At 47.2% G+C, this 26,935-nt stretch overlaps 1 protein-coding gene across 1 annotated transcript in view; it reads right to left on the reverse strand.

Annotated features, from left to right (window-relative positions):
* Window positions 1–26,935, reverse strand: part of EPHB1 (EPH receptor B1) — a 414,325-nt gene that overhangs the window by 100,743 nt on the left and 286,647 nt on the right. The window contains exon 5 of the mRNA XM_069473212.1: window positions 15,560–15,895. Coding sequence (XP_069329313.1) covers window positions 15,560–15,895 — 336 coding nt within the window. The remainder of the gene's footprint in view (window positions 1–15,559; window positions 15,896–26,935) is intronic.

Consider the following 26,935-nt stretch of genomic DNA (forward strand, 5'->3'; position numbering starts at 1 on the left):
TCCAAAGAAGAGAGCAGGAGCAAAGAAGAGTGTGCTGCCAGGCACCAAGGAAAAATCAACTAGGGTTCAAACAGAATCGGAGCCAGGAGTGACTGTGAAGAGAGTTTACAGCCAATCATCAGAAGCCTTTTAAATGTGTCATAAGCAGAAAGAGACTTACAACTTCATTGGTCCAGGGGCTCAGGGATGGGGAAAAAAAATATAACAAAGGCAGGCTGAGTGAGTCCTTTTTCTCTGTTTTTGCCAGTGAAGACTTTGGGGAGAACTTACTCCCAAATTGCTTTTGAAGCAGACAGAGCCAAGGTAGTACATCACATACAGCAGAAGAAGAGCACAGAATGTTCTTGCCCAAACTGACAAACGAGATGTGGATAAATTGCAGGGACAGGGTGGCCCCAGCTGCAAGTTGTGAAAGAACTCACAGATGACATGGGACAAGTGTCAGTCCCAGCTGGTCACTGGCCACTGGTCACTGCCAGGGGCATCGAAGATAGGGCCTGGCAGACACCAGACAGCCTTCTGTTTGGAAGAAGGGCTCTGATGGCACCCTTGGGGCCTACAACCCCACGAGGCTCAGGCTGGGTCTGAGATGGTGGCATAAATCTATCTCAGAAGTTAATAACCCAAAATCTGGACCCTGGAGTTCTGATGTGCACAAGCCTCACTGTCATCACAGGTTCACAAAATCATACATTTTATGTTTATGACATTCTTTGGCCCTTTCCTTTAGTTACTGACTCAGTCATGTTCAAAGATTTCTTCTTACTCATTTCATTTTCCTTATTCAATAGATATAGTCATCTTCCTTTATCTCAGATTCCAAAAATAAGTCGATGCTTTTTTCTAGGACAATTACTAAGTTCTAATGTATTACATTGCTTATTTGAAATTACTTCATAATCTCTTAATGGACAGAGATTCCAAAATAATTCTCTCAACAGTTTTAACCATGATCCATTTTGGGATCTAATAAATGATATAACAGTTTACTATGTTAAAATATTTTACTTAAAATATTTGTAAGTAGTTTTAAAGAAAAATAATAGCAAAATGCACATACATTCAAAATTAAGTTGACCTACTGGAATAAAATGTTTGAAGAGGTTATAGAATTATGAAACTTGGACTTTAGAGTTCAGCAAATCATATTTAAAAGGGAAAACAATGCTGCATCTGCAGGTAGAAATCATGCCAGGGACAGCCTTGTTGGAGGCCATCTCTCACTGGCTAGGAAGGTACAAGTCACAGCTGAATTTCCTCTACCTTAGCTCAAGCAACAGCTCTGGCAAGTCTCCTGGAAGACAAATGTTCTCTCCTATTAGAGGGACTTTCATGTCTAAAATTCCCAAAGAGATCCACAGAAAGAGGAGAGTGCATCTGCCTCCTTTGCAATAACCCATGGTGGGCAGGGTGGAGTAGCCTATCCTGGCCCTTCCATATGGTGGGGAGGGGGTCCTCACAGTGACCCACAGAGTGCTGGTGCTGCCCCAGCCTGAGCCACATGCATCCGAGGCTCAGTAACCACTTTCACCATCGTGAGCACTGCTTTTCTAGGACAAATGTGCATTAGATGAGGGACATTTGGGTTGTTTCCATATTTTGGCTATTAAGAATAATGCTTCTATGAACATTCATACACAAGTTTCTGTGTGGACATATGTTTGCATTTCTCTTGGGGATATACCTAGGATTGGAATTGCTGAATCATATGCTGTAATGCTAACCTCTTCTATTCTTTTTAGAATAGCATTTCCCAGACAAATCATCCTTGGACTAACCACCTGCAGTCTATATACCATATATCATAGCCATGAGGAAAACAGGAAAAGTAAGAACAGTAAGGTGCCTAGAGCCCTAGCCCAGAGCAGTAGGAGTCAGCAGAAATAAAGAAGGGCTATGGTCAGGGCCCTACAGGTGGTTCAGAGAGAGGTGAGTTCCTACCCTGGCTCTGCCATCTGCTTACTATGTGATCTTTTGGGTTAAGGTTAAACTAAGGCCTTAACTTCTTTGGACCTCAAATTCTTCAACTGTAAACAGGAATAGTAATCCTTATGGCATGAATTTTCCAAATGTTCTGAAGATGTGCTCTGTGTGGTCTATTGCTCCTTCCAACCACATCCCACCTGCCAAGCCAGAGACTTGGCAATCACCCCAAATTCTCCTTCTGGGTCCACTGCTGTTCACATATGCAAATCAGTCACTGGGCATCATTCCTCAAGGTAAGTGTGAAAATCAGGATCTAGCAACAGCTTTGGGTATTTATTTGATAAATATCTTTGAGGGGATAAATAAACACGTCGATCAAGTCAGGGTGGAGGCAACGGATATGAACAGGGTTGGAGAAAGGGAAGGCTAGCCAGCAGCTGGGCTCCCCAGTGGTGGGAGTGATAGATGCTCCAGAAGAGGGTTGGTTTCCCTGTGGCATCTTGAGATGACCTGAAATAATCTAGAAGTAAATGATGTAGTGCCCTTTCCCTACAGGTAAGGAGACCTGGTGACTCTGGGGAGGGGACAAGCACAGCCTCTCCATCTGATGGAGTGGCTAAGGCCCAGGAGTCATTGATGCTCCCAAGCCACTGCCTTCCGACAGGTCTTGTCACCTGTATCTCATTACACCTCGGTTCTTACTGTCCCAACTCTCCTGCCTACCTCTGTCCTCTTCACTTTAAACTACCTGTAGTCAGATTAATCTTGCTACAGCTCAATTTTACTCACATTACTCTGATGCTCAAAAACCTTCAATAGCTCCCCATCAGAAAAAGTCCTAGCTCTCTCTTTCACATTTAGCAGTGTGGCAGCCACTGGCCACTCCAGGCTGCCCCCCGCTGCTCCCTCTCAGGACCCTGCTATTCTCATCCAACTGCTCTACTCACCATGTCCAAGAAGAGCTCAGCGTTTCCTTGTGGCCATGTCTCTTCATGACTCTGCTGCCCTTGGAAGGCACAGAGGGAGCCACACACTGCCCTGGCCCAGCCTTGCCAGGCCGTGCCCACCAGGGTGCCCCTTCCTGCCTCCCACCTCAACTCCCTTTGGGTGTAATTCGCACCTTGGGACACAGTGCATTGTGATTTAACTTTCCAGGTGTTCACCTCTGCTCTCCATCACTGGAATCAACACTCTAGACCAGGAATCCAGCTTTTAGCCTCTTCCCTCTGTACATAATAGATGTTCAACAAAAGTTTGCTCTTACTGGAATGATCGTGGGCTCTTCTCTAAAAACATCAGCAGTAAAGGGGTAAATGGGTCAGAAAATCGCTTAGTTCTACCCAACACGGATATTGCCTTCGAGGTTGCATGGGGTGGGAGAGGGGCAGCAGGGGTGTGACTCTGCAGCGGGCAGCTCAGGAAGAATACAGAGTAGGCCTGGATACGGTGGTCCTGAGGGAGCGGAGGTGGGAGTGCCTCTGCACAGGGTAGATGAAGAAACTGGGGAGGCTGAGTCCATCCCCACCTCGCTGGGGTGTTTCAGCTGCAATGTTACCCTAACATTAGTGGCTTTCTAATGTTTCTTTTTTTTTAGGCTGTGGGATCTTTTCTCCAAACAAAAGCTCCCTGGAGCATAAAGTATGAAACAGAACTATTCAGAGCTGCTCTGGGTGAATCAGAAGTGGAGCTTCAGAGCTCGGAAGCTAGTCTATTTCCTATCTCCCCAACCTAGACTGCAAAAGGTTTATAGAGAGATCCAGAAACTGTCGAGCAGTCTCCAGAAGTCCCTTTGAGGCCTCAGATTGAACTACCTGAGTTCCTAGAGTATGGGTGATGGGATCAGGAAAGAGGCTGGGGAGTGCGAGACCATCTTTCTTTCTCATATGAAACACATCCACAGAAAAAAACTCAAAATCTGTATTTAAATGCCAGCTAAAGACTTCAGGCCCACTAGTACTGATGTCAAAGAAGGACAATTTGCACACAGATGGACTGTGTTTCCTCGGACATTTCTATTCCAGGAGGTAACTTTGCTGAGAAGGTCCTGATTAGATAATAGGTTCTCCCTTTATTGGTGAAAACTCATTTCACTGCACAAATATGCTTGAATTTTACACTAGGAAGTGTGACTCATTAAATATTTTTGGTGCAGTAACACTTCTGGTCAAAATAGATTAAGCAAATAAGCAATTAGTTTGGAAACTGGATATAAATACAAAAACAGAATTAATTATTTTCCTCGTGTTTTTCTGCACTGTGGACATTGGCTGCTTATTTGCTTTTGCTATGGGCTTTGCCTTGAGATGACCCTGACATTCCTTCCTATCTTTCTCCTTACCCTGGAGTCACCTGGGGACAGAGGACTTCCTTGCTGTGCAGCCTCTGTTCCATGATGCTGCAGAACATTGGCTGAGTCTCCTTGGGAAGTTCAAGGGGATGTGAGGGGTGAGACAGTGAAGGCTTCTGGCCTGGCTCTCAGCCTCACAGCCCCAAGCAGGGAACCATGCATGGCTCTTCCTCCACTGGTCCACTAAGGGTTTGGTTCCAAGCCAAAGGGGTGGCAACAGGTGGGGCTTAGGGGTTGAGGGATGCTCTGGAAATATGGGTTTATAGCACAGGTCCTCATTTCTGATATTACCTTTGACGTCTGTGTGAGGGGGTTCTTTATTGGGATCATCTACCCGATCCTGCTGGTTCTCAAAATGTGCTCTCAGATCAGCTTCAACTGGGAACTGGTAAGAAATGCAGATCTGGAGCCCCCCTACCCTAGACTCCCTGAATCAGAAGCTCTGGAGGGTGGGGGCAGCAATCTGTGTTTTAACACACCCTTCACATGAGTTGGATCCATGCTTAAGTCTGAAAACTGCTTATGTAGAAATCTAGAAGTCATAATGTTGAACTTTGAGAGGATATCCGAGGCCATTCAGTTTTCTGTCGAGTCTTAACAATTTATAGATGAGAGCACTGAGGGCGAGAGAGAGAAACTGACTTCCCTGAGGCCCCAGCAGGTTAGTGCAGACCCGGAAACAGCGGGGCCTCCTTCCCTGAGAACAGTGTGGGCCTCTGCCCTCCCCTCCCATCCACTCACACACTCAGCATTTCCATGAGGCTGGGGGGTGGTCAGGGTAGCATCACTCACACATGGGTGCCTCCTTCCGGGACCCCCTGTGCCCTCAGGGAGGTCAGGTGCCCCCACCCAAAGTGGAAGTGTGCAGAGCCCTGTGCCTGGAAGAGGAGGCAGGCCTGCAGTGCGGTCCTGGAGGGCACCTCTGCCTCCTGGGTCACCCCAGCCTGGCGTTTTCCACAGCTCCTCTCCCTGCTGGGGGAACCAGAAGGTGCCTCAGGAAAGGGCCATTTACGGTGGAAACAGCGGCAAAACTGAGCTGTGTGACCCTGTGGTCATGGGAGGCTATGGAGGTGTGTTGGCAGGGGGGAGTACTTGTCAGGAGGTGGCTGTCCTGGGTAGGTGTCCTGGGCTCTGTCACTGCTGCTGAGGACAGAGCCATCAGGACTCACGTCAGCTGGGGCACACTGCTCAGCTCTGCCTCCCGCCGGCCTGTCAGCCTTTCCCGTGTGGAACAAGGACAGAGTGTTGGCAGCTTTGGTCTGTTTAATGCCTGATCATGGAAGTTCACTCCAAACACTAGCTGTGGACAGGCCACAGGGGAGGCCGCACAGCAGGTTGTGTGCCCTGCATAGCCCCTGGCTCTCCCCCGCCCCCTACCAGCACCCTAAGCCACCAATGCTGGGCAGGGGCGCTGCACCTGCAGTAACTGGGACCATTCTGCCCTAGGCCTGGGGGCCTAAGTCTTCCGGCCTGAAGACCGAGAGCCCCTCCTCCTGAGAGCAGCCCATCTGGCTGTGCAGGCAGGCTTCCATCCTGCAACGCCCAGCCTTAAGCCCCTTTCTGCACACCACCAACCCCACAATGTTCTGGGCCTTTCTTGCCTTGACTGTGACTTCCCCCGGCCACCACTGAGCACACCTGCCCTGGGCCCTCCAAAGTGGCTGCTCACTAGTCAGGAAACTCCCCAGTGCCCACCCCCTCCTCTCAGAGCATTCCCTCTATGCCTGCATCGAACAAAAGCAGCTCTCCCCTGGGGAAACTTCTGCCCTGCTGCTCTCTCAGGGGGTGGCAGTTTATGATTTTGCACCCAGCACCCCTCAGGTCAGGCATCAGGGTGTGTTTTTCTTGCTCCCCATCTCCTCTTCCACCCCCTTACTCACCATCTCTCCTGCACCCTCTGCACAAATGCCATTTGGCTGGACTACTGCTCTTCAAGAAGTCTTGGGACCACCATGTGCCCCTGCCACCTTCACTCCCCGCATTCATTGAAGACTTGGCTTCTATCTCTGTGTTCCTGTCTACCTGAGCCTTACCATCCTGTGGATAACTACAATGTCCACGTCAATAATGGACTCTCAGTTCCTCAACCTCCACACTCTTTCACGTCTGCACATTCCATGGCGCACTTGGACTCTGCCTCACCTGAAATTGCTCCATTTTCAAAATCTGCTTCCTTATGGCAACCTCAGATGAACCCGCTGCAGCTCTTGTTGGCCTCATCTGGACCTCTCAGCCTTCACCTCCACCTAATGCGTCAGCCCTCTCCTTTATTCATACCCCTCATTATCCAGCCTAGGTTCCATCTTTGCAATAACATAACCCACAATATTCCTCATGCCCTTGGGCTTGGGTTGCCTTTATCTTTTCACAGCATACAGCTGTCAAAACTCAACCAGAGATAGATCCATGATCCACTTCCTGCAGGATCTGCTGTCCAGAAGCAACACACTGCTGAGAAAGCCACACAAGAATATAGAGGGGTGGTTTTCTAAACATGAGATCGCAACCTCAAATGAACTCTCAATACTTTCCAGAAAGCCTGAATTTCTCTGGTTAATTGCATCTCCCACTATCTGCAATAGCACTGCCAAACCTTTTCCATCCTCTTCAAACCTTCACCTCCAATACTTTTCCCCCTTCACTCTGCAACAACCTTATTTCCCAGCTCACAGAGAAAATAGAAGCCTGAATATCCAGCTGCATAAATAACAACTCAACTTGGGTACTCAGAATCTCCAAAAATTATCATGCACAGAATCAAACCTGCCTTCCCTGATGCTGTCCCTGAACACTTCTGCGAGCCCCTGGAATGTTCGCTATGTACTTAAAACCCCTTCTCTTGTTCTCCTGCTTTGGTTTCTTTGTTCTCCGTGTCATCTTCCTGGGATACCCCTCAAGCAAAGCTGCTCATTAAGCTGGGTAGCCAGGATCCTCCCTGAGGATCCACAGCCCTGTGAGAACACAGTTTCCGGTGCTTCTTTGGGCAGTGCCAGGCTCAGTGCCACCCCGAGAGCCCTGGTCATCTGTGGCACCTATGCGCCAGTCTCAGGCTCCCTGTCCGTGCCTCCCCCCCACAGCATTCCTTCCTTGCCCTCCCAGGCCTCTGTCCCGGGCACTCACTCCCACTAGGAGGACCTCTCCGTCCTGTCTCCACCCAGCCCCCTGCCCTTAGTCTTTCTGCAGAAATACAGCCTGTGCACATGAAAACCTAATGCACATCCAAGAACTTATCGTGTCATCCTTTTAACTAATATAATTCAGAGAAGGAAAACATGCATCACCATGGGAGTTTCTGCAGGGCAGACACACTCAGAAGGGGCATGACTAGGCCCTTGTTCCCCTGAGCGCCTCTGGATTGAGCAAGCATTTGCTCTGCCCTCAAAAGTAGCAAAAAGGAAAGAAAAGAAACACACACACGTTTTAAAATCCTAGGGCTCAATTCTATAGCTAATGTTTTCCTGCAGTTTGGCTCTCAGAAGGAAACTGATCCCAAGGCCTGGAGGATTGTCAAAGAGTCTTCCTTGCACAGGAAAATATTTGTGGTCCAATGTTGCCTTTATTTACCCAGAACATTCAATGTGCCTTTTCCCCCATCTTTCACATCCGCTCAGAAAAGATGTTAATTTTCTGAAATTAAACACTTAGCTTGATTACTGTTTTGTTAATTGCTGCATTCAGAAACCCCTGGTGCTCCAGCCTGTTTAACACGGTTGGTACTGTGAAAATGATAGGCATGGAGGCGGCGTGCAGGTGGACAGACAGCAGCACTGGGATGCCATCCCGACGCCCCACTGTGCTCGTTCCAGCAGCCGGGGCTCTGCCAGTGGGGACTGGGTAGGACAGGCCAGGTCATAGCAGAGTGGCTCCCACAGGGCCATGGTTTGGGGGAACAGTGCACACAGGAAGCCCCAGGTCTCACCAACATCTGGGAGAATGTAGGGGCTTAACTCTAGTCACAGCTCCCCACCCAGCCCGATCAAGGACAGACCACACAGACAGCTTGAACTGCACTATTTGCTGATGCCTGAGCCTAGTTTAATAAAACGGAGACATTCGTTCATACATTTATTTAGTGATTTATTCACTTAATCAATGAGCATTTATTGAATGCTTTCTGTGTTTCTGGCACCCAGCTAGACACCTAGCTAGATGCAATAGCCAATAGACAGGTACAGGGCACGCTGTCCTGGAAATTATAGTCGGCTCATGAAGCTAACTTGCCACAGGAGTGTGGAGTGGACAGATCACCAGGACTCCTCGCCCTGCCCACCTTCTTTGCTAAGGACACAAGGTGAACAGCAACTATCCAATAATCCAACTAGTGCTCCTTCTGTAATGGGGGTATTCACACTCTCATGTAAACTTTGAGCAGGGTAAGGAACTTCCTACAGTCTCATTGCCAGCATCCCCACTGTCACTGCGCAAGTTGCATACTTAGAGTGCCTGGCCCAACATGGACTAACTGAGCTAATAAGGTCCCTGGGTCCAGTGGCCCTCTAGTCATCCTAGCAGGGCGAGGGCATCCTCAGCTGTTCTCCAGCTGTTAGCAGCATCACTAACCACTGCTCAGAACCTGGAATGGAAAATTCCCATGCCCAGCCACTGCATGGCCCAGCAGGTGACATCCATCCATGAGAAGTTCAAATTGGCCAGTTAGTGAATACACCGTCACTGTATACAACAACCACCACAAACTGGAATGCTCCCTAGCAATAGCACATAGTTACACCCTCACTTTTAAGATGGGAGACTTGGCACCATAGGAGAGGGTGGTACCAAGAGCCCAGCGGGGGGCCTACACCCCCTCCAGTCACTTCCCAGCACAGTCACTTGCTCACCTTGTGACTTTTCTGAGCCTCTGATTTCAGTCTCAATGAGTACTGTGGAATAGAATGTGAGGCCAACAAGAGCACCGATTTTTGTCTGTTTTGTTTGCTGCTTTGCTTCTGGTGTCTGGAGCACTGCATGGCACACAGAAGGTCTTGATAAATATTTCTTGAGTAAGTGAATGGAAGGGAGCCCCTAACAAGCAGGTACTGTCAAGTTGGTAGTTGGTAAACAGTCGCAAAGAATGTGTTAAATGAATGAAGACCTTCCAGATGTCAAAGTGTTGACAAACAAAGCAATCCCTTTGAGTGTGGGTGAGTCTGGCTGCGCTCCTCTAAATGGATCAGGGCTCATAGCGCCATCCTAAGCATCATTCCCTAAGTTTTCCTTCCAGAAGCCACAGAGCAGGAAGATACCTGGTTATCTGGCTGATTCTGTGAGGGATCTTAAGATGTCACTTGTGGACCACCAGGACACAGTCTGATCACCACACCCCAGCCACACACTCACATGCTAATGCTCACCTATGAGGACTGGAGGCATCTGGCAAATATTTATCAAGGCTCTCAGTGCCTGGCCGTGTGTGGTCCCTTCCTCATGAAGCTGGTGGTGGGTGAGAAGGTTTGATTCTTTACACAGCTCCACATCTAGTGGAGAACCCCAAGGCTGTGGAGGGTGGGAGCCATGACATCGGTCACAGGCAGTGCCACCTGCAGACCTTCTTAGCCCAGCAGATAACACATCTGCTTTTGCAAATGGCCAATGTCTTTCTGAGGCAACGTGGAAGTTCCTCCTCCATGCCAGAGCTTAAGAAACAATAAAAACAACCTTTCCAGAATTAACAATGAGAAGAAAGCCCTGAAATGAATTCTGAAATTGAATTAAGAACGGTGAAAATTTTATTTACTTAAGTTTTTTTAACTTTTCTTTATTAACTTCAATGAAAGTTTTCTTTAAAGCCACTCCAGTCTTTTTAAAGTTTTCATTCAATCTTTACTCTGCTCCGGAGCAAATTTTGCCTGCTAATTTCCAATGAGAACATCCCTTAAAAATGAACTGGTTTCGGCATATGGATCTTAACACTCTACATTTTTACAGGCAGCAGTGTAATATTGTTTTAATATTTAATTTTGAGATTTACATAATATCTTTCCTCCAAAGAGCTCAATATATTGCAATATCATAAAATTCCTTTTCATATTCAAAGATTATTCTTTATGCATGCAAATACTATATTTAACCAAGGAATAATGCAAATTAGGTGATGTAGTCAGTGGAATTGATGGGCTAGGTAATTCTTTTGTAGGAAAAGTAGTGTATCTGAGTGACTTTAATTGTCTAAGAACTTCCAAAAAGCCTTAGAAACGGACAAAGTATAGGGGCTTGTGACTATTAACAGAAGTAGTGCAGTATTTTTTTTAAAGAAAATTAAATAACAGGTTGTGCCCATGTTGTGGGCATGATGGAATAGTATTCCACATGCAACAGGCACAGCAGGCCATACATGAACTGTGTGCAATATAAATGTCAGATATAAATCGTGCCGATGGGCTCATGCGAGTGAGGGGGAAAGTGTTGCTTTCCAAACATATGAGGAGGAAAGACAGGCAGGCTCCTCTGAGCAGCAGGATAATCCAGTGCCAGGTACTCCCGCCTTCATCATGAGCTCATTGGGATGCAGACGTTGCCAGCTTCTTTTCTGGAGCCTACTCCTCCCAGTGCAGAATGGACAAACAGATGTCTGTTACATATCTGATATGGATAACATCAGTCCCAAACAAAGAGACTGAGAAACCTTGGAAGGAAACAGCCTAGGGAGAAAAAGCCCAGCAAATTGCTCTCTGGCTCAGGACATATTCTCAGAAATGATGCTAATCTTCTACTCCATAGCACAGTTTACAGAGTGATTTTCTATCCACTGTCTCATTTGCTTGTCATTGCAGTACAAGGAAGCACATCCTATTCTGTGGGAAAGATATGAGGAATTTTGGCAGTTAAATTAATTTACATGAGTCATGTGAGGGGCAGAGAAGGAACCCTAACCCCAGGAACCCTGTACTACACCTCTGCCACTATGAGCCCAGGAGGGGAGCCCAAGATGACTGCCCCACTGTGGAATGAGATGGGGAACAGCACACTCACCAGTAAGGCTTGAGCAAATCAGATTAACCCTCTGAGTTAGAGGTTCACACCACAGCCAACAGGCCAAATCCAGAATTGGATTTGTTTGGCTCTTGAGCTTTAAAATTTTCTAATCAGTTGTCAACATTTTAAATCTGGCTTTTCAGCTTATAAAATCAGGCAGTGCTGGGCATGGCAACCCTTGCTGGAGCTGAGTAGTGGCTGTCTCTGTGCTCTTCAGTTCCCTGCAGTCCTCACCACTCTCTATTGCCTTATACCTCCCCTGCTTTGTTCGTTTCCATTACCTGCCTGGCCTTAGGGGCCTTTGAGTTCATTCTCTTTGGCTTAGATGGTCTCAGATTCATGTGCCAGTCTGATTCATCTTTTTTCTCCCCCAAAATTTCCTCTGAGGTCTTCTTCCCCAATTCTGACACTCTGAGTCTAGTTGGCAGGAGAGACAAGTAAAGTTTGTCATTCACTTAATTCTCTCTGACAGCCAGATGATCCATCAGCCATCAGCCTGAATCTGGGGCCAGATGCCAGAGAGTGACTGCAGGAGTTAGTGGTGATAACAACCTCTCGGCAGATCACTTGGCCACTGAAACAGAGAGAGTTCCACCTGATCAGGTCTATTTTAAACTCATGGCAGCTGTATTCAGTGCAAGGATGCATCCCTGAAGACCTCATGTAAACCTGAGCTTGCATAATTCATGACCAAAGATGATGGACATTTTTTTGACAGTTAAAGTGGCCCAGCTATGTAGCAGCATCTTAGAGAGAGCTTATAACTCACATAGCCCACCATAATGCAATTTTTGATCAGTGTGAGGATCAAATGACCACAAGCCTGAGTTTGAAACTCAGAAACATCATTTGCTGGCTGTGACATGCTGAGCAAATTCCAAAAGCACTCTGACCCCAGTTTTTTTGCCTGACCCACCTCATCTCTGTAAAGAACTTGGTAGAGGTTGGCATATTGGAGGTGCTCAAAAATGGCAGTTCTCTGCTACTGCCTCTGGACTGGATGAAAATCCAATCCTGAGACTCTCCAAGTGATACGAGATCCTTGAATAGTCATGACTATATACATGACTTGGGGGTGTGACAGAACATAAGGGCTCTCAGAATACCAGGACTCAACAGATCCTTGGTATTCTTCCAGACAAGCTTGCCTCTGAGTAAAGAACTATGTCTACTGTGCTCAGTGACCTAAAAGATGATTACAAAATCTCCAAGGTTACAACTTGGATTAAAGCTCCTGGAGTCCAGAAAAGCCTATTGTTGGAGACTATGAAACAGGGAGCCCAGAAGAAATGCCCACTTTTAGGACAGGACACCATAAGGCAGAAGCAGACAGGTGACATTCTGCTGACTTTCTTCTAATCCTGGAATCTCTAAACCCCTTTAAGCCTGATTCCTTATCTGAAAAATGAGAACAATGATGCCCAAGTCATTGGTGTAATTATGAGGATTAAATAAGTCCACATATTCCAGAATTCTCTGTGAACTCAAAAGAATCATAAACATGAAATATTACCTACAATAATTATTACTTACTTATTTTCCAATCAGGACCCACCTGATTCAAAAATGGTCCTCACTTATTTCACAGTTTGGGTAGTTTCAGGTACAGAGTAGGCACTTGATAACTGGTCTTGGTCAAAGTCGTTACCTGCCGTCTACCTACTCCTGACTGAACAATAGGACAGTGGTGGCCACAGGCACTGACAGGGGTCACATCATGCTGTGAGGCCAGGGGAGGCAGGCTGCCCTGGATCTCACCCAGAGTGGACTAGCTCAGGGGTGTGCTGGGAAGGGGTTAGACATGTCATGACCTATTTGGTGACACATGGGGCCACCCACCTCATCCCTTAATGGATTTGAGTCATTAGAGTTTTTATGATGCCTACTATTTAGTCTCCCTTCCATATTTTGTAAAATGCATAGTTTCTGTTCATGTTTCTAAACCATTCTTGCAGAGGTTCAGATTTGAATGTTTCTTTTAATGGCCCTCGTCTTTTAAAAAATACTATCTGTTGGTTGAAAGTAATTTGGATTGACATATGAATTCACCAAACCAAAGTGATAGCACTGCACTCCTCAGAGCCACACAGCCCCCGGGTTAGGGGCTACTGGTCAACTTGATATTTGTTTTATAATAACCATGTGCTACCAAGAAGCAGCTGCATCTTTCTCTCAGTGATTGTAAACTTTCTGACACCAAAATTCCAGGAGTACCAGAGAAGAATTGTAGATTGGAAGGTGATAATGGAGGTTGGGACTCCAAAATCAGGGAAGATTAAGATTAAAGGGCCCATCAGATGGGGGGGACAAAAAGCACAAGAAACGTGTTGGTGGAGGAGCAAATGGGTGAGGACAAAAAGAAATAGTTTGAATATTGGGAATGCAGGGGCCCTTTCAGGAGCCCTGGTCCCTCAGCTCCACTGCAACCTGGGAATAGGCAGACGGCAAGACAAGCAGATGGGCAGGTTCGGGAATAGCAGGGTAAGGGAAGGGAGGGGCAGAAATAAAAGCAAACCGATATAAGTGGCAGGTTTGTTCTCACATGCTTAGAGAGAGGGAAAAGACAGCCAAGCCCAGTGTAACATGACAGCCTGGCAGAATTGTTATTCTCAGAAGCTGGGACACTAAAATATTTCCGCCAGTTTTCTGCCTTAAACTCTCTGAGGGAAATACAGCTAACAAAGGCTGCCTGTGTTACATGCTTAACATAATGCAGAAATCACCATTCCCTTTTCTTTGGGTAAGACAGAATGTCACAACCTTTGTCTCCATGACACCAGAACTGTGGCCACCAGCTGGAGGCATCTACACTTCCACTCTTATTTTCTCACTACACACGTATGCATGTAAACACGTGACCATGCACATACACATAAACACACTCCATGAACATACACACACACACAGCAACAAGGCAGCCATCTGGACAGGCATGCTCTCCTACAACACCTTTTTTTCCTTCTTTCTTCTGACAGCTTAAACCCAAGAATCATCTGCCATCAAAGATGCCTGGTATTAAAAGAGGCAGAATGAGTCTGAGGTTGGGGAAACGAGGAGTGGCAAAGGCTGGAGTAGGAAAGAGGAGGACAAGAAGGGGAGACACACAGAGGAAGAGAGTGCAGAGAGAGACACTTGTTTCATGCTATTCTGCTCGAAAGCTGTCCTTTTTGAATTTGCTCATTGAGAAAAATCTATAATTCCAATTAAGGTCATGGTCCACTGCCCACAGCCCCCATTGTCTGTCGATGTGATGCTCGCTTCCTCTCTGCAGCCTTGCGCTATCACCCCAGGGGAGAGAGTGCCCATTTCTCTGTAACTCCCTTGGCATTTACTGCATGTGTGCAGAATTTTACCGTGCAGCTTTGTACTCTGTATTTGTGTCCTGTAAAGTCTTTAGTTAATGAATTCCATGGGAGGGACAACAGTGGCCAAGCATCACTGTATCCCTCACAGTGTCTAATCCACAGTGTGACACACCATAGATGCTAAATAACTGTCTCTTAATAATGAATGAGTAAATAAGTGAGTGAATGTGTATATGATTGGACTGGTTAAATGGTTATAAAAAGAAATGGATTATTGCAAGAGGTGTGAAAAGGAATAAAGAGAAAAGATCAGAGGAGTAAGACATACAGAAATAAAGAGAAGAGCAGAAAATGTGTTCTGAGCTGTGCATGCCACAGGGGTGAACTGGCTATCAGGAGTGATCTATTGCCACATATCTGAGGTCTCTGTAACAGGTACCATTCCTCTGAGCAAGCTGGAAAGGAGAATGCACTCTTGAATTACACGGGTTTATTGAAAAATAATCTATGAAGGCGATATTGACTTGATCATATGATTTCTGGAAAGTTTCTTTCATTGGGTTTCCATTAAAGCATCATTGGTGTTCCTGTTCTCAAGGTCTATCAGTGCCTCCACTCACCTAACCATCCATCTGCCATCCATCTACCCACCTATCCATTTGTCCACCCACACACCTGTCTGTCTGTCCATCCATCTCTCTATTCATCTTTCTAACAGTATTTGTTAAGCCAGATGCAGAGCACTGGGTCCTACTCTGGCTTTGGTGGATGTCTTTGCTTTTATACTGGGCACAAGAAAATAACCCAGTCTCAAGCGCATTCTCAGAGGTGAAACACTACACTTGCCTTCTCCGGGACCACAAATGTCCACCACCTGCAGGCTACACTCCTGGGAGGAGGCCCGAGGGCAGACTGGCAGGATGGGTGTGGCCACAGCTGTATTCCTGCACAGAGAAAGAGAGCCAGCCACACAGAACAACAGAAGGAGCACAGAAGCCTCTAGACTTACCAGCTTGGTTCGTGGTGATGTTGACAGAGACATGCTGTGGGGGGAAGGGACTCTTGCTGGAGACTCCATTGATGGCCTGGATGTCAAATGTGTAGGGGGTGTGGGCCCACAGGCTGCTGATGGAGACACGGCACTCGGTCAGGCCCAGCTGCCTGGGCACGAACTCCACATTGTCGTCACAGCGGGAGCAGCTCCGGCGGTCTGCCCGGCACTTTTTGCAGATGATGTTGTAGGTCACATCATCCCGGCCACCTGTCTCCCTTGGCGGATGCCACTCCAGAATGATGGACGTCTCATTGACGATGGAGATGACATTTCGGGGACCTGATGGGACGCCTGCAGGGAGACAAGGAAGGGCCCAGTGAGGCTAGGCAGAAGCTTCCTTGTCCAGTATCTCTCTGGTCTGCCTCCTTGTCACATGCACTTGCCCTCTCCCCTTCCTCAACCCCAAATCTCCATGCTCCAATCCATTTTGGCAGAAAAAAAAACTGTGGACAAAGATGGCAAACTGTCCCAAACTCCCCTTTCATTCACATGTGATTGAACTCCACTGGGGATTCCTTCTTTCAATCACATGTGCCGAGAGAAAGGGTTCAGGGACCTGAGTTCAAGTCTTTTTGTTCTCAGGACCAAGCCACACTCTCTAGCCAGGTTTAGCATTAATAAGCTGTGTGTGTATTGGACACTTACGGGATTCCTTGTCTTTTCTTAATTGGTGTAGAGCTCAAGAGCATAGGGATATGGGGGCCCCTCCAATAGCCCCAACAAATCCTGGAATCCTGCGCAAGGTCTCACACAATTTGGGATCTATGTGGCTTGTTCATGGTAGCAGGCATGTTTCTCTGTGGGACAGGCTGCCAGAGCACCTGAAGAGATAAATATTTATTACAGTGCACCAGCTTTGGTGCACAAAGACCAGAAGCAGAGTTGGGTGGGAGAGATTCACGCAGCCACTACTTTTTAACCCCATGATATAAGAAAAACATAGGAGTGTGTTCCAGACATTCTGCTAGCTGCTTTACATGCATTACTTCATTTAATCCCCCTTCAAGAACTCTACTGAGAAGGTATAATAATTATCTGAGTTTTATAGAAAGAGAAACTGAAGCTTAGCGAGGAGGCTGGCTATAGGTCACAGAGGTCTATAAGAACTGAAGCCAGCATAGAAATCCATGCCTGCCTGATTCTGAAGCTCATGTTCTTAACTATAGCCCTTCTCTGAACAGATTCTCTCTCCTACAAACCAGCCAGGCTCACTGGGACTCACAGAGGGCAACCTCTTCGCTCTGCACAGCTCTGTTTATGGCTGGTATTCACAATTTGGCAAAAGTTGAAATGCTTTGTTGCAAAACTCTGAAAAGACTGGTTCTTTGTAGGAGAGCAAAATGTTGCTGAATTAATGGCTGCAGTGCGGAGCATTTTAAGATTAAGTTGGAGAACCTGCACCCAAGAACAGAACAGATCATAGCCTCGGGTTCCCAAGGCTGAGCCTTGCATATCCTCGATGTCTGACTGACAGAAATGAATCCTGCCTGGAAGCCCCCTTCTGAACGGCAGATCTGCGAGAGCAGCCACTCCGGACAGTAATGCATTCAGAATTCACACACGTGACCGTCGCCAGCTGAACGAAGACACGTGTAAAGTGGCTCATGCTGGAGACAGGAATCAAATGCCAACACACAAAATGAGGGAATAACAACAAGGTCGGGGGGCACAAGGGAAGGAGTCTGTGTTGAATCAGTCAGCGGCAAGCAGCTAGAGCAGAAAGAAAATATTAAATTGGGTTCTATGAAAACATGAAAGAAAATCAGTACTGTCCTATATAAAGCCTGTTAGGCCTGAGCTAAAGCACAGGGCTCACGCACGCTCGTGACAGCGCAGAATTCATGAAGCATTTTTACTGAAGTCTTGCAAACAGCATTTAAGAATTCCCTGCCCATCTGCCCAGAGACAAATGTCCATCTCTTTTTGAATTCACACACGGCTAGTACAGGGAGGGCACTCTACACTGTCCCAATGGGCTCTTCCTGGCCGGGGCCAGCCTTGCCCACACTGCACAATGCACTAACACCAGTACTGGCCAGTGCCTGTCTTCCAACCGATGAGACTCAGGCCACAAGCTCCCGGTGGCCAAGGCCACTTCTCTTTGTCTCACCTTCACCTCAGACAGCCTAGCCTCACCCACAGGACATGGTTTCTCATCTCAAAATAAATACGTTCACTGAGGGCTTGCTTTACGCTGGGCATGGGGTAAATCTTTCTAAACATTGTCTAGCATCCTTGGGGCATCCTGAGGCTATTACTCAGAAAGCAGCCTCGAGGGGAGGGTCAGAGGCAGGGACTGACCAAGAGAAGGACCAACCGTCCCTCCCTCCTTTGGGGACCTCCCCTCTTCAAGTACCTCTTCCCTCCCTTGAGCTTTAATGTCACCTTCTCCCCGGACACCAGCTTCTCAACTTAAGCTCATTTTCAAGCCCAAACCCCATCACCTGGCACCTCACTGCATTGCACACTCTTTCTTCTGTACTCTCCAGCCAAGATTTTCCAAAGAAGAGTCTACACTTAACTATCTCGCCCCTCTCCCTACTCAGCCAACTGCAGCCCAGTTACTTCCCTACCCCTCTGCCATGACTGCTTTTCCTTTGCCCTCCTACTTGACAAATCCAGGGAACACAATTCAGTCCTTACTTTCCTTGATACCCTGTATAGTCACCAGCCATGTTCTGGGAGTCACTTTTCCATATCCCCCAACACAGAGACCATCACCACAATCTGTCAGCTCTATCTCCTTTTCCTCAGATCTTTCCCTTCCTCTATATCTCCATGGCCTCAGAACTCTGGGCTTCATCAATTTTTCCACCCTATTGAAAAAGCCTACCAATTAATTCTCCAACATCACTTTTGCCTGTCTCTGATCCATTCTCTTCTGCCAGAGTGTGAGTCCTAAAATGCATGTGGGATCATAGTGTCCCTCTGCAGAAACCCTTCTGCTCTCTGGCTATCCAGCATGTTTGCCCTCCTTTCCAAGTCACACAAGTTCTGTGGGGGAGGGGACTGCTGCTCTTGAGCTCCTCTCCCGCCCTTGGCCCTCGCCCCTCATACCGTGGCTGGTAGGAGCATTCTTGTAGCTTCCTGTGCACACTAAACTCTCATGCCTCTGAGCCTCTACACAGTGTTCATTCCTCTGTCTGGAATTGCTTTCCCTCTGTATCTACTTGATAATCTCCTGCTCACCCTTGGAGATCCAGCATTCATTCCACAAGGAGCTTCCTGACATCTAGCAATCCTACGCTCCCCCTCTGGGCTCACAGAGCCCATGACTAGACACCTACGCCAGATTCCATCATTACATTGTGATGGTCCCATTCTCTGTGTCGCCTTCACCATGCTGTGGCTTCCTGGTAGGCAGGGGCAGGTGTCTGGTTTGTCTCTGATTCACAGGCCCTTCTTACGTGGTTTCCCATCTCTGCTCAGTGTGCATAGCCAACAGCCCCACGTATACCCCCTCTCCAGCGAGAAACAGGATGGTCTGCTGTAGGTGGATGGAGGGGGCCTCAGAGAAGACTGGAAGCAGCAGCAAGAGCAGTGAGGACCCACCTGTTACTCTGAGGGCAGAGGCTTTGGTGAGATAAAGGGGGAAAGTGAAGAGCTGGATGGAGAGTCCTGCCCCGTCATGATCTCGAGGCATCCACGGCAGTGGGGCAGGCCCACTCTGCTCCGTGCCTGGCCATTTGCTCCCAGCTGCTCAGGAAGAAAAGCAGTCACTTTCTGGGAAAGCTTTTGTCCATGTCTAGAAACAGCTTTTATATAAAGCAACCACTGCTCCCTTCTCAGTCACTTGTGCTTCTCAGAGCAGATGTACCTGTGAGGCACAAACAGGGACTCGTCGGGGGTCATGGTTGTAGGTTCCAGGAACAATGAATCTGAATTTTTTCTTCCAAGGAGAAGGAACAGACATTAAGGGGGCCTTTCCTTGCAGCATGGACTCCAAGAGCTAGGAGAGCCAGAGCATGTCCTGCTGTGCATCCTTCCCGGGCATGCGCAGGCATGGGGTGTGTCCTGTTTCTTACAGAGTGAGCACCAGTGCACACTTGGGGAGGTGACCTGAGTCTGGGCCACAACCAATGACTGGGACCCCATTCACTATTCATTCATTCACTCATTTACTCCTTCCACAAATACTGCCCACATTCTTTTAGGCACTTGGGAGGTAGAAAAACAAAGACGGGCAAACTTCTGCTTTTATGGAGCTTATATTCTGGTGAAAGAATACTGACAGGGTAAAAGCAAACACAGAAATAAATGAGATGAATTCAGGTAAGAATGAGTGCTGTGGAATAAAACAGCTCTGGGGCTCAGATGGCAGCCTGGCAATGCTGAGCTCTGTCCCGTATTCCCACGAGGCTTGCTCGAGGCCTGGCAAGCCAGGGCCCCGTGCTGGGTGGTTAAATGATGATGCCCCAGGTATCTGTGCTCTGACATCCTGACGAGGTGGGAATGTTCCTGTAGGTAGACTGCTTGGCCTCCTTCATGCCTAAATGAAGAGTGTGACCAAGTCTCCCTAGGGAAATGTGCGAGGCCAGTTCTCCACCCATCCAGGCATTGCCTCCTGGGCTTAGGGCCCTACGATTACAGGGAATATTCATCCAGGATCTGGGCCCCCTGGGAAGGAGGCCAACTGAGACAACCAAACAAAAACACTACAAGGGGGAGCAGAGAGGGAAGCCAGAAAGAAGAAATCTGCCATCTCCATCAGCAAAATCCCTCGGTGAAAGCAGTGGCAGGGCTCAGCACCATGATCTCCTGTCTGAGCTCCCTGCTCTTCCTCGTTTTTCTTAATTATATACAGACAGGCTTTCTGAAGCCTCTCTGATCTGTTGCCAAGGTTACTACTGATGAATGCAGTCTGTTAAAAGGGCTAGGGCAATTGAGTCCTTTTAAAAGATGGGAAAAGTGTTGAGCTGTGATTTTCAGTTTGGGTGGGGAGGGGGTGTGGTGGGTCTTGAGTTATGAGGATGGATCTCCAATATCTTCCAGAATGTGCCCGAAAGGTTGGTGAGCCTGCGTGGAGCATGGCTGTCATCAGGACCTCAAAGAGTTAAATAGGATCCTTCTAGACCCATAGGGCCAGCCCAAGTGTTGCTGTATTAGGATAGAATCTCCTGCTTCTTAATGTGATTTGGACCAACCAGATGATTTTTTTAAAGCGTGGGAGATAGGGTGGATGGGAGAGAGAGGGTGAGTTTATCTGTAGACATTAAGCTGAAAATAAGAGCACTCCTGAGTAATCAAGGGGAAAATCTGCTGAAGACAGGTAAGCCCCAAATGCCAATTCCTTTATCAGGAATCTTAATAAGGCCAACCTCCTGGTCTCAAGGATTTATAAGTAAATTCCAGGCTGGTACAAGGTGCCAAGCAGGTAGGGACCAGCTAACTGCATTGCTGCAGCCAGGATTGTGTCCTTAGACCCCACCCCATGGGGAGCTGGTGAAGGTGACGGCCATAGTATAGTGACACTCCCGTGGAAAACCCCACATGCAGGCTGGGATTGTGCTCATCAGCATCAGGCCAGAAAGGGGTCCTCCCTACACTGTGCATGACCCCTTGGAGAATCTGATGAAAGCAACGGAGCTCTTCCCCAGAAAAGTGAAGTTGTGTTTGAAGACACATGATTTTTCAGACTCTGAGCAGGTCCCTAAGTACTGTGAAACCAACTGATGACCCCTTCACAAATTAAAAAGTTAAAAAGTATTCCCTAGTTGGCCGATCTTGAGAAAGTGAACTTCTTTTTTTTTTTTTTTTTTTTTTGAGACAGAGTGTCGCTTTGTTGCCCTGGCTAGAGTGAGTGCCGTGGCATCAGCCTAGCTCACAGCAACCTCAAACTCCTGGGCTTAAGCGATCCTACTGCCTCAGCCTCCCGAGTAGCTGGGACTACAGGCATGCGCCACTATGCCCGGCTAATTTTTTCTATATATATATTTTAGTTGGCCAGATAATTTCTTTCTATTTTTTTTAGTAGAGACGGGGTCTCGCTCTTGCTCAGGCTGGTCTCGAACTCCTGACCTTGAGCGATCCACCCGCCTCGGCCTCCCAGAGTGCTAGGATTACAGGCGTGAGCCACCGCGCCCGGCCGAGAAAGTGAACTTCTAAGCCTCAATTTCCTCATCTGAAAAATGGTAGTCCTGAGAATTTGGTGAGATAATATGGCTGTAGAATTTGGCTGAGGCTGGTACACAGAGGAAGTAGGTAATGTCACTGGCTATTTTCAGTGGCCACAGCAAAATGTATATGCAATGTCATTATTGGATGGATCATCTGGACTCTTCACCTGCTCACCTAAATAAGACTGGCCTAATTCAAGCACACTTCCTTGAGCAGAGACCCCACATTCAGAATTGTGCTGAGTGCTGTGAAAGCTATGAATATTTGGAAGCTATGTTAGGGAATCCAGATGTAAGACCCTACATTTGTAGAGTACAGGGAATGTGGACACATATAGTTAAGGATCAAAGTGATACAGACACAAAGGGTTACAGATATTTGGGAAAAGGCAAGATCAATGCAGACGGATGTATTTAGAGGTGATGTCTGGGGGTCCTGTCAACAAAGGAGCTATACTTGGGGAAACACACCTTACAAGCTGCCTGCCCCACTCTGTACATTTCAGGCCACCTAGCCCTAGTAAGCACAGGAAAGCGTAGATCCCTAGCCTTGAGCATGGGGTTGCATCACCAGAATGGGTCTGGCTCTTACTAGGTCCTGGGCTTGTGACATGTGTGTACCTGCACCTCTGTTTCCTGGCCACCCAAGAGGTAGTCTGACTGAAACAGTCTCTGGTCTTCATTGTCCTCCTCTGACCTCTGGGCAAGGAAACCTCTCCTCTACCCCCACAGCAAACTGTACCCTGCACTCATTCTCTCTTTAGGAGAAAAGGTTGAGATAGGGCCTGGGAATGAGCCAGGAAGGACATTTGATACTCAAGACTCCTGAGTATTATCAGTCAAGAAAATGCAACAAATGTAATATTCTCATGGCTAAAAGACAAGATTGTAGTTTGGAAAAATGACTTCAATATCAAATTCAATATAGAATATGTACTTCAGTATGGACTTCAGCATCCTTCAATATGGAATGAAGGTGAAAAGGTGGTAGAGAGGGAGGACAGAAATGACATCAGGGCTAGAGATGGCAGAAGAGAGTGTGTTGTGAGTGGCCAGGAAGGTGGCATGGTCCAGGATTGCTTCTCTAAAATCAGGACATCTCTTTTCCCACTGGTCACTGTGACACAGCTACTTAAAGGAACCATGTCATCTGAAAGCCCAGAAGGCTTCCTGCAGAAGATAAAAGTGTCTTTGAGATTTTATGGGGAAACAGGAATCAAGAAGCAAAGGCAGACATAGAAATGGGGGCTGTAGAAGTCTGAAGAGCTCTCCTATTGGGCAAAATATGCAGGAAATCAAGTCAGGTGGTCATTATGCCTTTGCCCTAAACACAATATACAGGGCTGAAAGCAGCATGGGTTGAAGGGTAACATAAACCAAAAGAGGAAAAGTTTTCAGCCATAAGAAATGTAGTAGAGTTATCAAATAAATATGAATTCAGCTTCATGTTCACTTGTGGTTTCTTCTTTGGTAACTGGTTATTTGAAAACAATGCCAAAACAAAAGAGAACAAAATCAAACCTTTATTCTTTGTAGCTGCCATTTGTAGCTATGACACTCCCCAGTCTAAGTTCAGCTCTTTCTCTCCCTCTCCCTGAAGCAAGTATGACATTTATTCCTCTTCCACCGTTCCCTTACGAGATGCAAAATTCCTAGAAGATCAGACAAGAATGACCAGTGTTTTAGAGCAGTGGTCCCCAACCCTTTTGGCACCAGGGACTGGTTTCATGGAAGACAATTTTTCCATGGACTGCGGACAGGGGTGATGGGGTGTCATGGAGCAGGAGTGTGGAGCTCAGGCAGTGCTACACAGCCTGTTTTCTAACAGGCCACAGACTAGTATGGGGCCACTGTGGGAGGTGGCGACTGCCGTTCTAGAAGACAGGGCTGTGATGGCATCATGCTGGTTCAGGACCTTGGAGAGGTGCATGAGCCTGCTTGTGTCCCCATCCCTTTCACTAAGGTTCTTCGGCTGGTGATGGGAGAATTTCCAAAGATTCTATGTCAGACACCATAATAACACCACAATGACAGGGATCGGTGGCAGCCGGGTTTGTCAGGTGTCAACATAGCAGGAGAGAGGCTATTGAGGCCATATTGGAAAATCAGGAATAAGTTACCAGGGATCTGTGGAAAGTGTTGGCACCAAAATGGGCAGACTGGTGAGTCATTTAATGAATGCCAAAGACATTCACCTCTCAATGGCAGAAGTTTGGAGGGGCTTGGGACCTTTAGGAAAAACCAAAGGATTGTCTGCAATCTGTTGATGATGTGTACCAGACATATGGGGCATTTTTTGCTCAATATGGAGAAAGTAGTGTCTGGAATCTGAGGTGTCCCTTCAAGAGAGGGAGTTGTGCTGGGGGCTGAGGCAGAAGGAGCTAGAAGGCTGACTGATGTCAGTCCCAGTGCAAGCTCAGGCATCCTTTGAGGCTCCTGTCCTCAAAATATAGGATGTACCCCTGGGGCAAGGAGGAAAAAGCATTAAAACTTGGGAAAATCATGTTGGTTTACTTCTCCTAACAGCCATGTGAGCACAACTTTCTAAGAGACAATTTTATGTTGCCTTTGGAATTAGTTTAAGATGAACTCCAGTAGCAACTTGCTAGGGATGGGTTGTCACAGGTCTTCAGATTCAGATGGAACAGGTTGAATCCTGGATTTTGGCATAACCTCTCTAAGCCTGAGCATGCTCACTGGTAAAATCAGGATGATGATAATTGCAAAGGAGTGCTGTAAAGGACTACCAATTAAGCAGTGTAAGTAAAGGGTTATCATAACAGTGCTTGTCACTTAGTATGCCTTCTCTACTGGCAGATGAACATTTTTTATTCATTACCATACAGTAATGATGCATTCAAATACAATGGCACAGGCACTGCCCTCATGGAGCTTATTTTCTAGTGGAGAAGTCAGACAACACCTCAATAGGTAGATAAATATGCAATATCAGCAGTGATGAGGCTCTGATGATAAATAGGGACAATGTGCTGGGGTGGTGAAGGGAGATCTCTTGGAGGACAGGCCATCTGGACAGAGATCTGACAGTAGTGAGACAGGAACCATGCTAATAGCTAAAAGGAATGCTCCCCAGGCCAAAGGACTAACAAGTACAAAGGCCCTGAGGTGGGAACATGCGTGGTTCATTAGAGAAAGATCAAGGAAGCAGCATGGCTGACAGGATAGCGATCAAGATGGAGAGAGGTTGTGCCAGAGATTATAAAGATAGTGGAGGAGGCAGGCTACATAAGTGCTGGTTGCAGCCTGCCAGGAATTTTATTCTCAGTGAGATTTTACTCTAAGGCAGCCACCAAGCAGAGGAATGACATGTTCAGACCTTTTAAGTACCACTCTGGCTGCCTTGTGGAGGACAGACTGGAAGGGGATAAAGGCATAAGAAGGCAGACCAATTAAAGGCCACATAGTTATCTAGGCAGGAGGCAGTGGTGGCTTGGACCAGGGTGGCAGCAGTGGAGGATATAAGAAGAGGCAGATTCTGAATATTTTTGAACATCTCTGAATAGAACGGTCTTTACAGACATTACATCATTAGTTTCTCTCCACAACTCTCTGAGGCATTATTATCTCTCATTTTAACAGTAAAACACTGAGGTTCAGAGAGACAAAACGGCTGTCTGTGGTCACACAGTCACTAGCCATGGAGGGTCAGCCACACAGGTGTGCACGCCAGGTACCAACAACCAGAAGGACTCCTTGTCCTAGTGCTTCCTGTGGACACGGCACTGATTTGGCAGAACTTGCTCATGCCACTACACGAATGACCAACATTGGGTCCTTTCCCTGGAAGAGGTTTCTGCAGAGAGCATCTGAAAAAGCAGAGAGGTGGCGTTGGTCTCCATTTCAGTAGAGATCAATATGGAATTCTGAATTTTCTTTTACTAATAAACCATATATGCAAAGAATGTCTTAGGCATTTTTGTGCATTACTTAATGAACTCCTTTCTTCCCAACATGCTATGAGGTAGGAACTATTATTCTCAGTTTACATATGAGGAGACTGTAGCTCAGAAAGATGAAGTAACTGGCCCAACTCACGTGGCTGGTGAGTGGTGGGCCTGAGACTGAAGTGCTGGCCTGGCAGGTTCCAAAGCTCAGCCTTAACACTCTTCCACCTAGTGCAGAGGTACCTAAGGGTTTACAGCACAGATGGGGAGCAAATGATTTTGCTGGGGGCATGTGGAAGCTCTCATGGAGGCAGGAAGCTCCTGTTCCTGATCCATCTGAGCAGCTTTCCTGAAGAAACAGACCACCGTGGTTCCAGGACTGTGCTGAGCAAGTGTGCACGTGCTGCTCATTAGGGTCTTGGACACACTGGGTCTGTACTCAGGCAATTCTCCTAACCATAACAGTTAGTAATAAGAAGAAATGATTAGTCACAACAACGAGGGATCCTGCTGAGAAGGATTTTGGGAGCATCAAAGAGCCTAGTGTTACACATTTCACCCAACACCAATGTTTGTAGAAAGTAATTCTTGTTTCTCCTGCTTCAGTGGAGCTAATTGTCTAAGAGAAAGGGAACAGATTCTACTTTCTGGGAAAAAAGGCAGCCCCTCTACTTGCCTGAGCTGAAATCTGAGAGTCTGGGTTTCCCTGGGACTACAGAAGCCATTAGAGGAAGCTGAGGTCCCTGCAGACTGGAGAGGCAGCATATCTCAGGAGGAATGTGCTTAACAACCAGTCTCAGGTCATTGTCTGTGTGGGGGAGGGATAGAAGGCTGAATCTTCTAGTCGTGGCCCAAGGTGAGGCCAAAGAAAGGGAAGCTTTGATATGCCCCTACCCTAGAGAATCCCTGGGGACACTCCAAGGCAAAAAGAATTATAGGTCATGTCATCTTAAAGACTTGGCCTTCAAGATCCCCTTCCTACTCCTGAAACGAGGCCTCAGAAGGCTTCTGGAATGATGAAAGAGGCACTGGACTCACAAAGAGAGAACTGGGGCTAAGTCCCAGCTTTGCCACAGTGTGACCTTAAGTAGTCACTCATACTCTGTGAGCCTAATCATTCACTGATTCTTGGCTGATCAATCCATTCACGTTTACTGAGACCCTCCTGTGCATTATGCTATGTGTGAAAGGTTATGAAAAGTTCACGGATGTCTACCCCGAGATGCCGAAAGTCTGCAAGGGAGGTGGGTACCTGTACAACAGCCACAATTGACTGACAAGGCTGGTGGAGATCCACCCCTTGAGCCTGG

The sequence above is a fragment of the Eulemur rufifrons genome, chromosome 7 (genome assembly GCF_041146395.1).
Source record: "Eulemur rufifrons isolate Redbay chromosome 7, OSU_ERuf_1, whole genome shotgun sequence".
NCBI classification, from domain to species: Eukaryota; Metazoa; Chordata; class Mammalia; order Primates; family Lemuridae; genus Eulemur; species Eulemur rufifrons.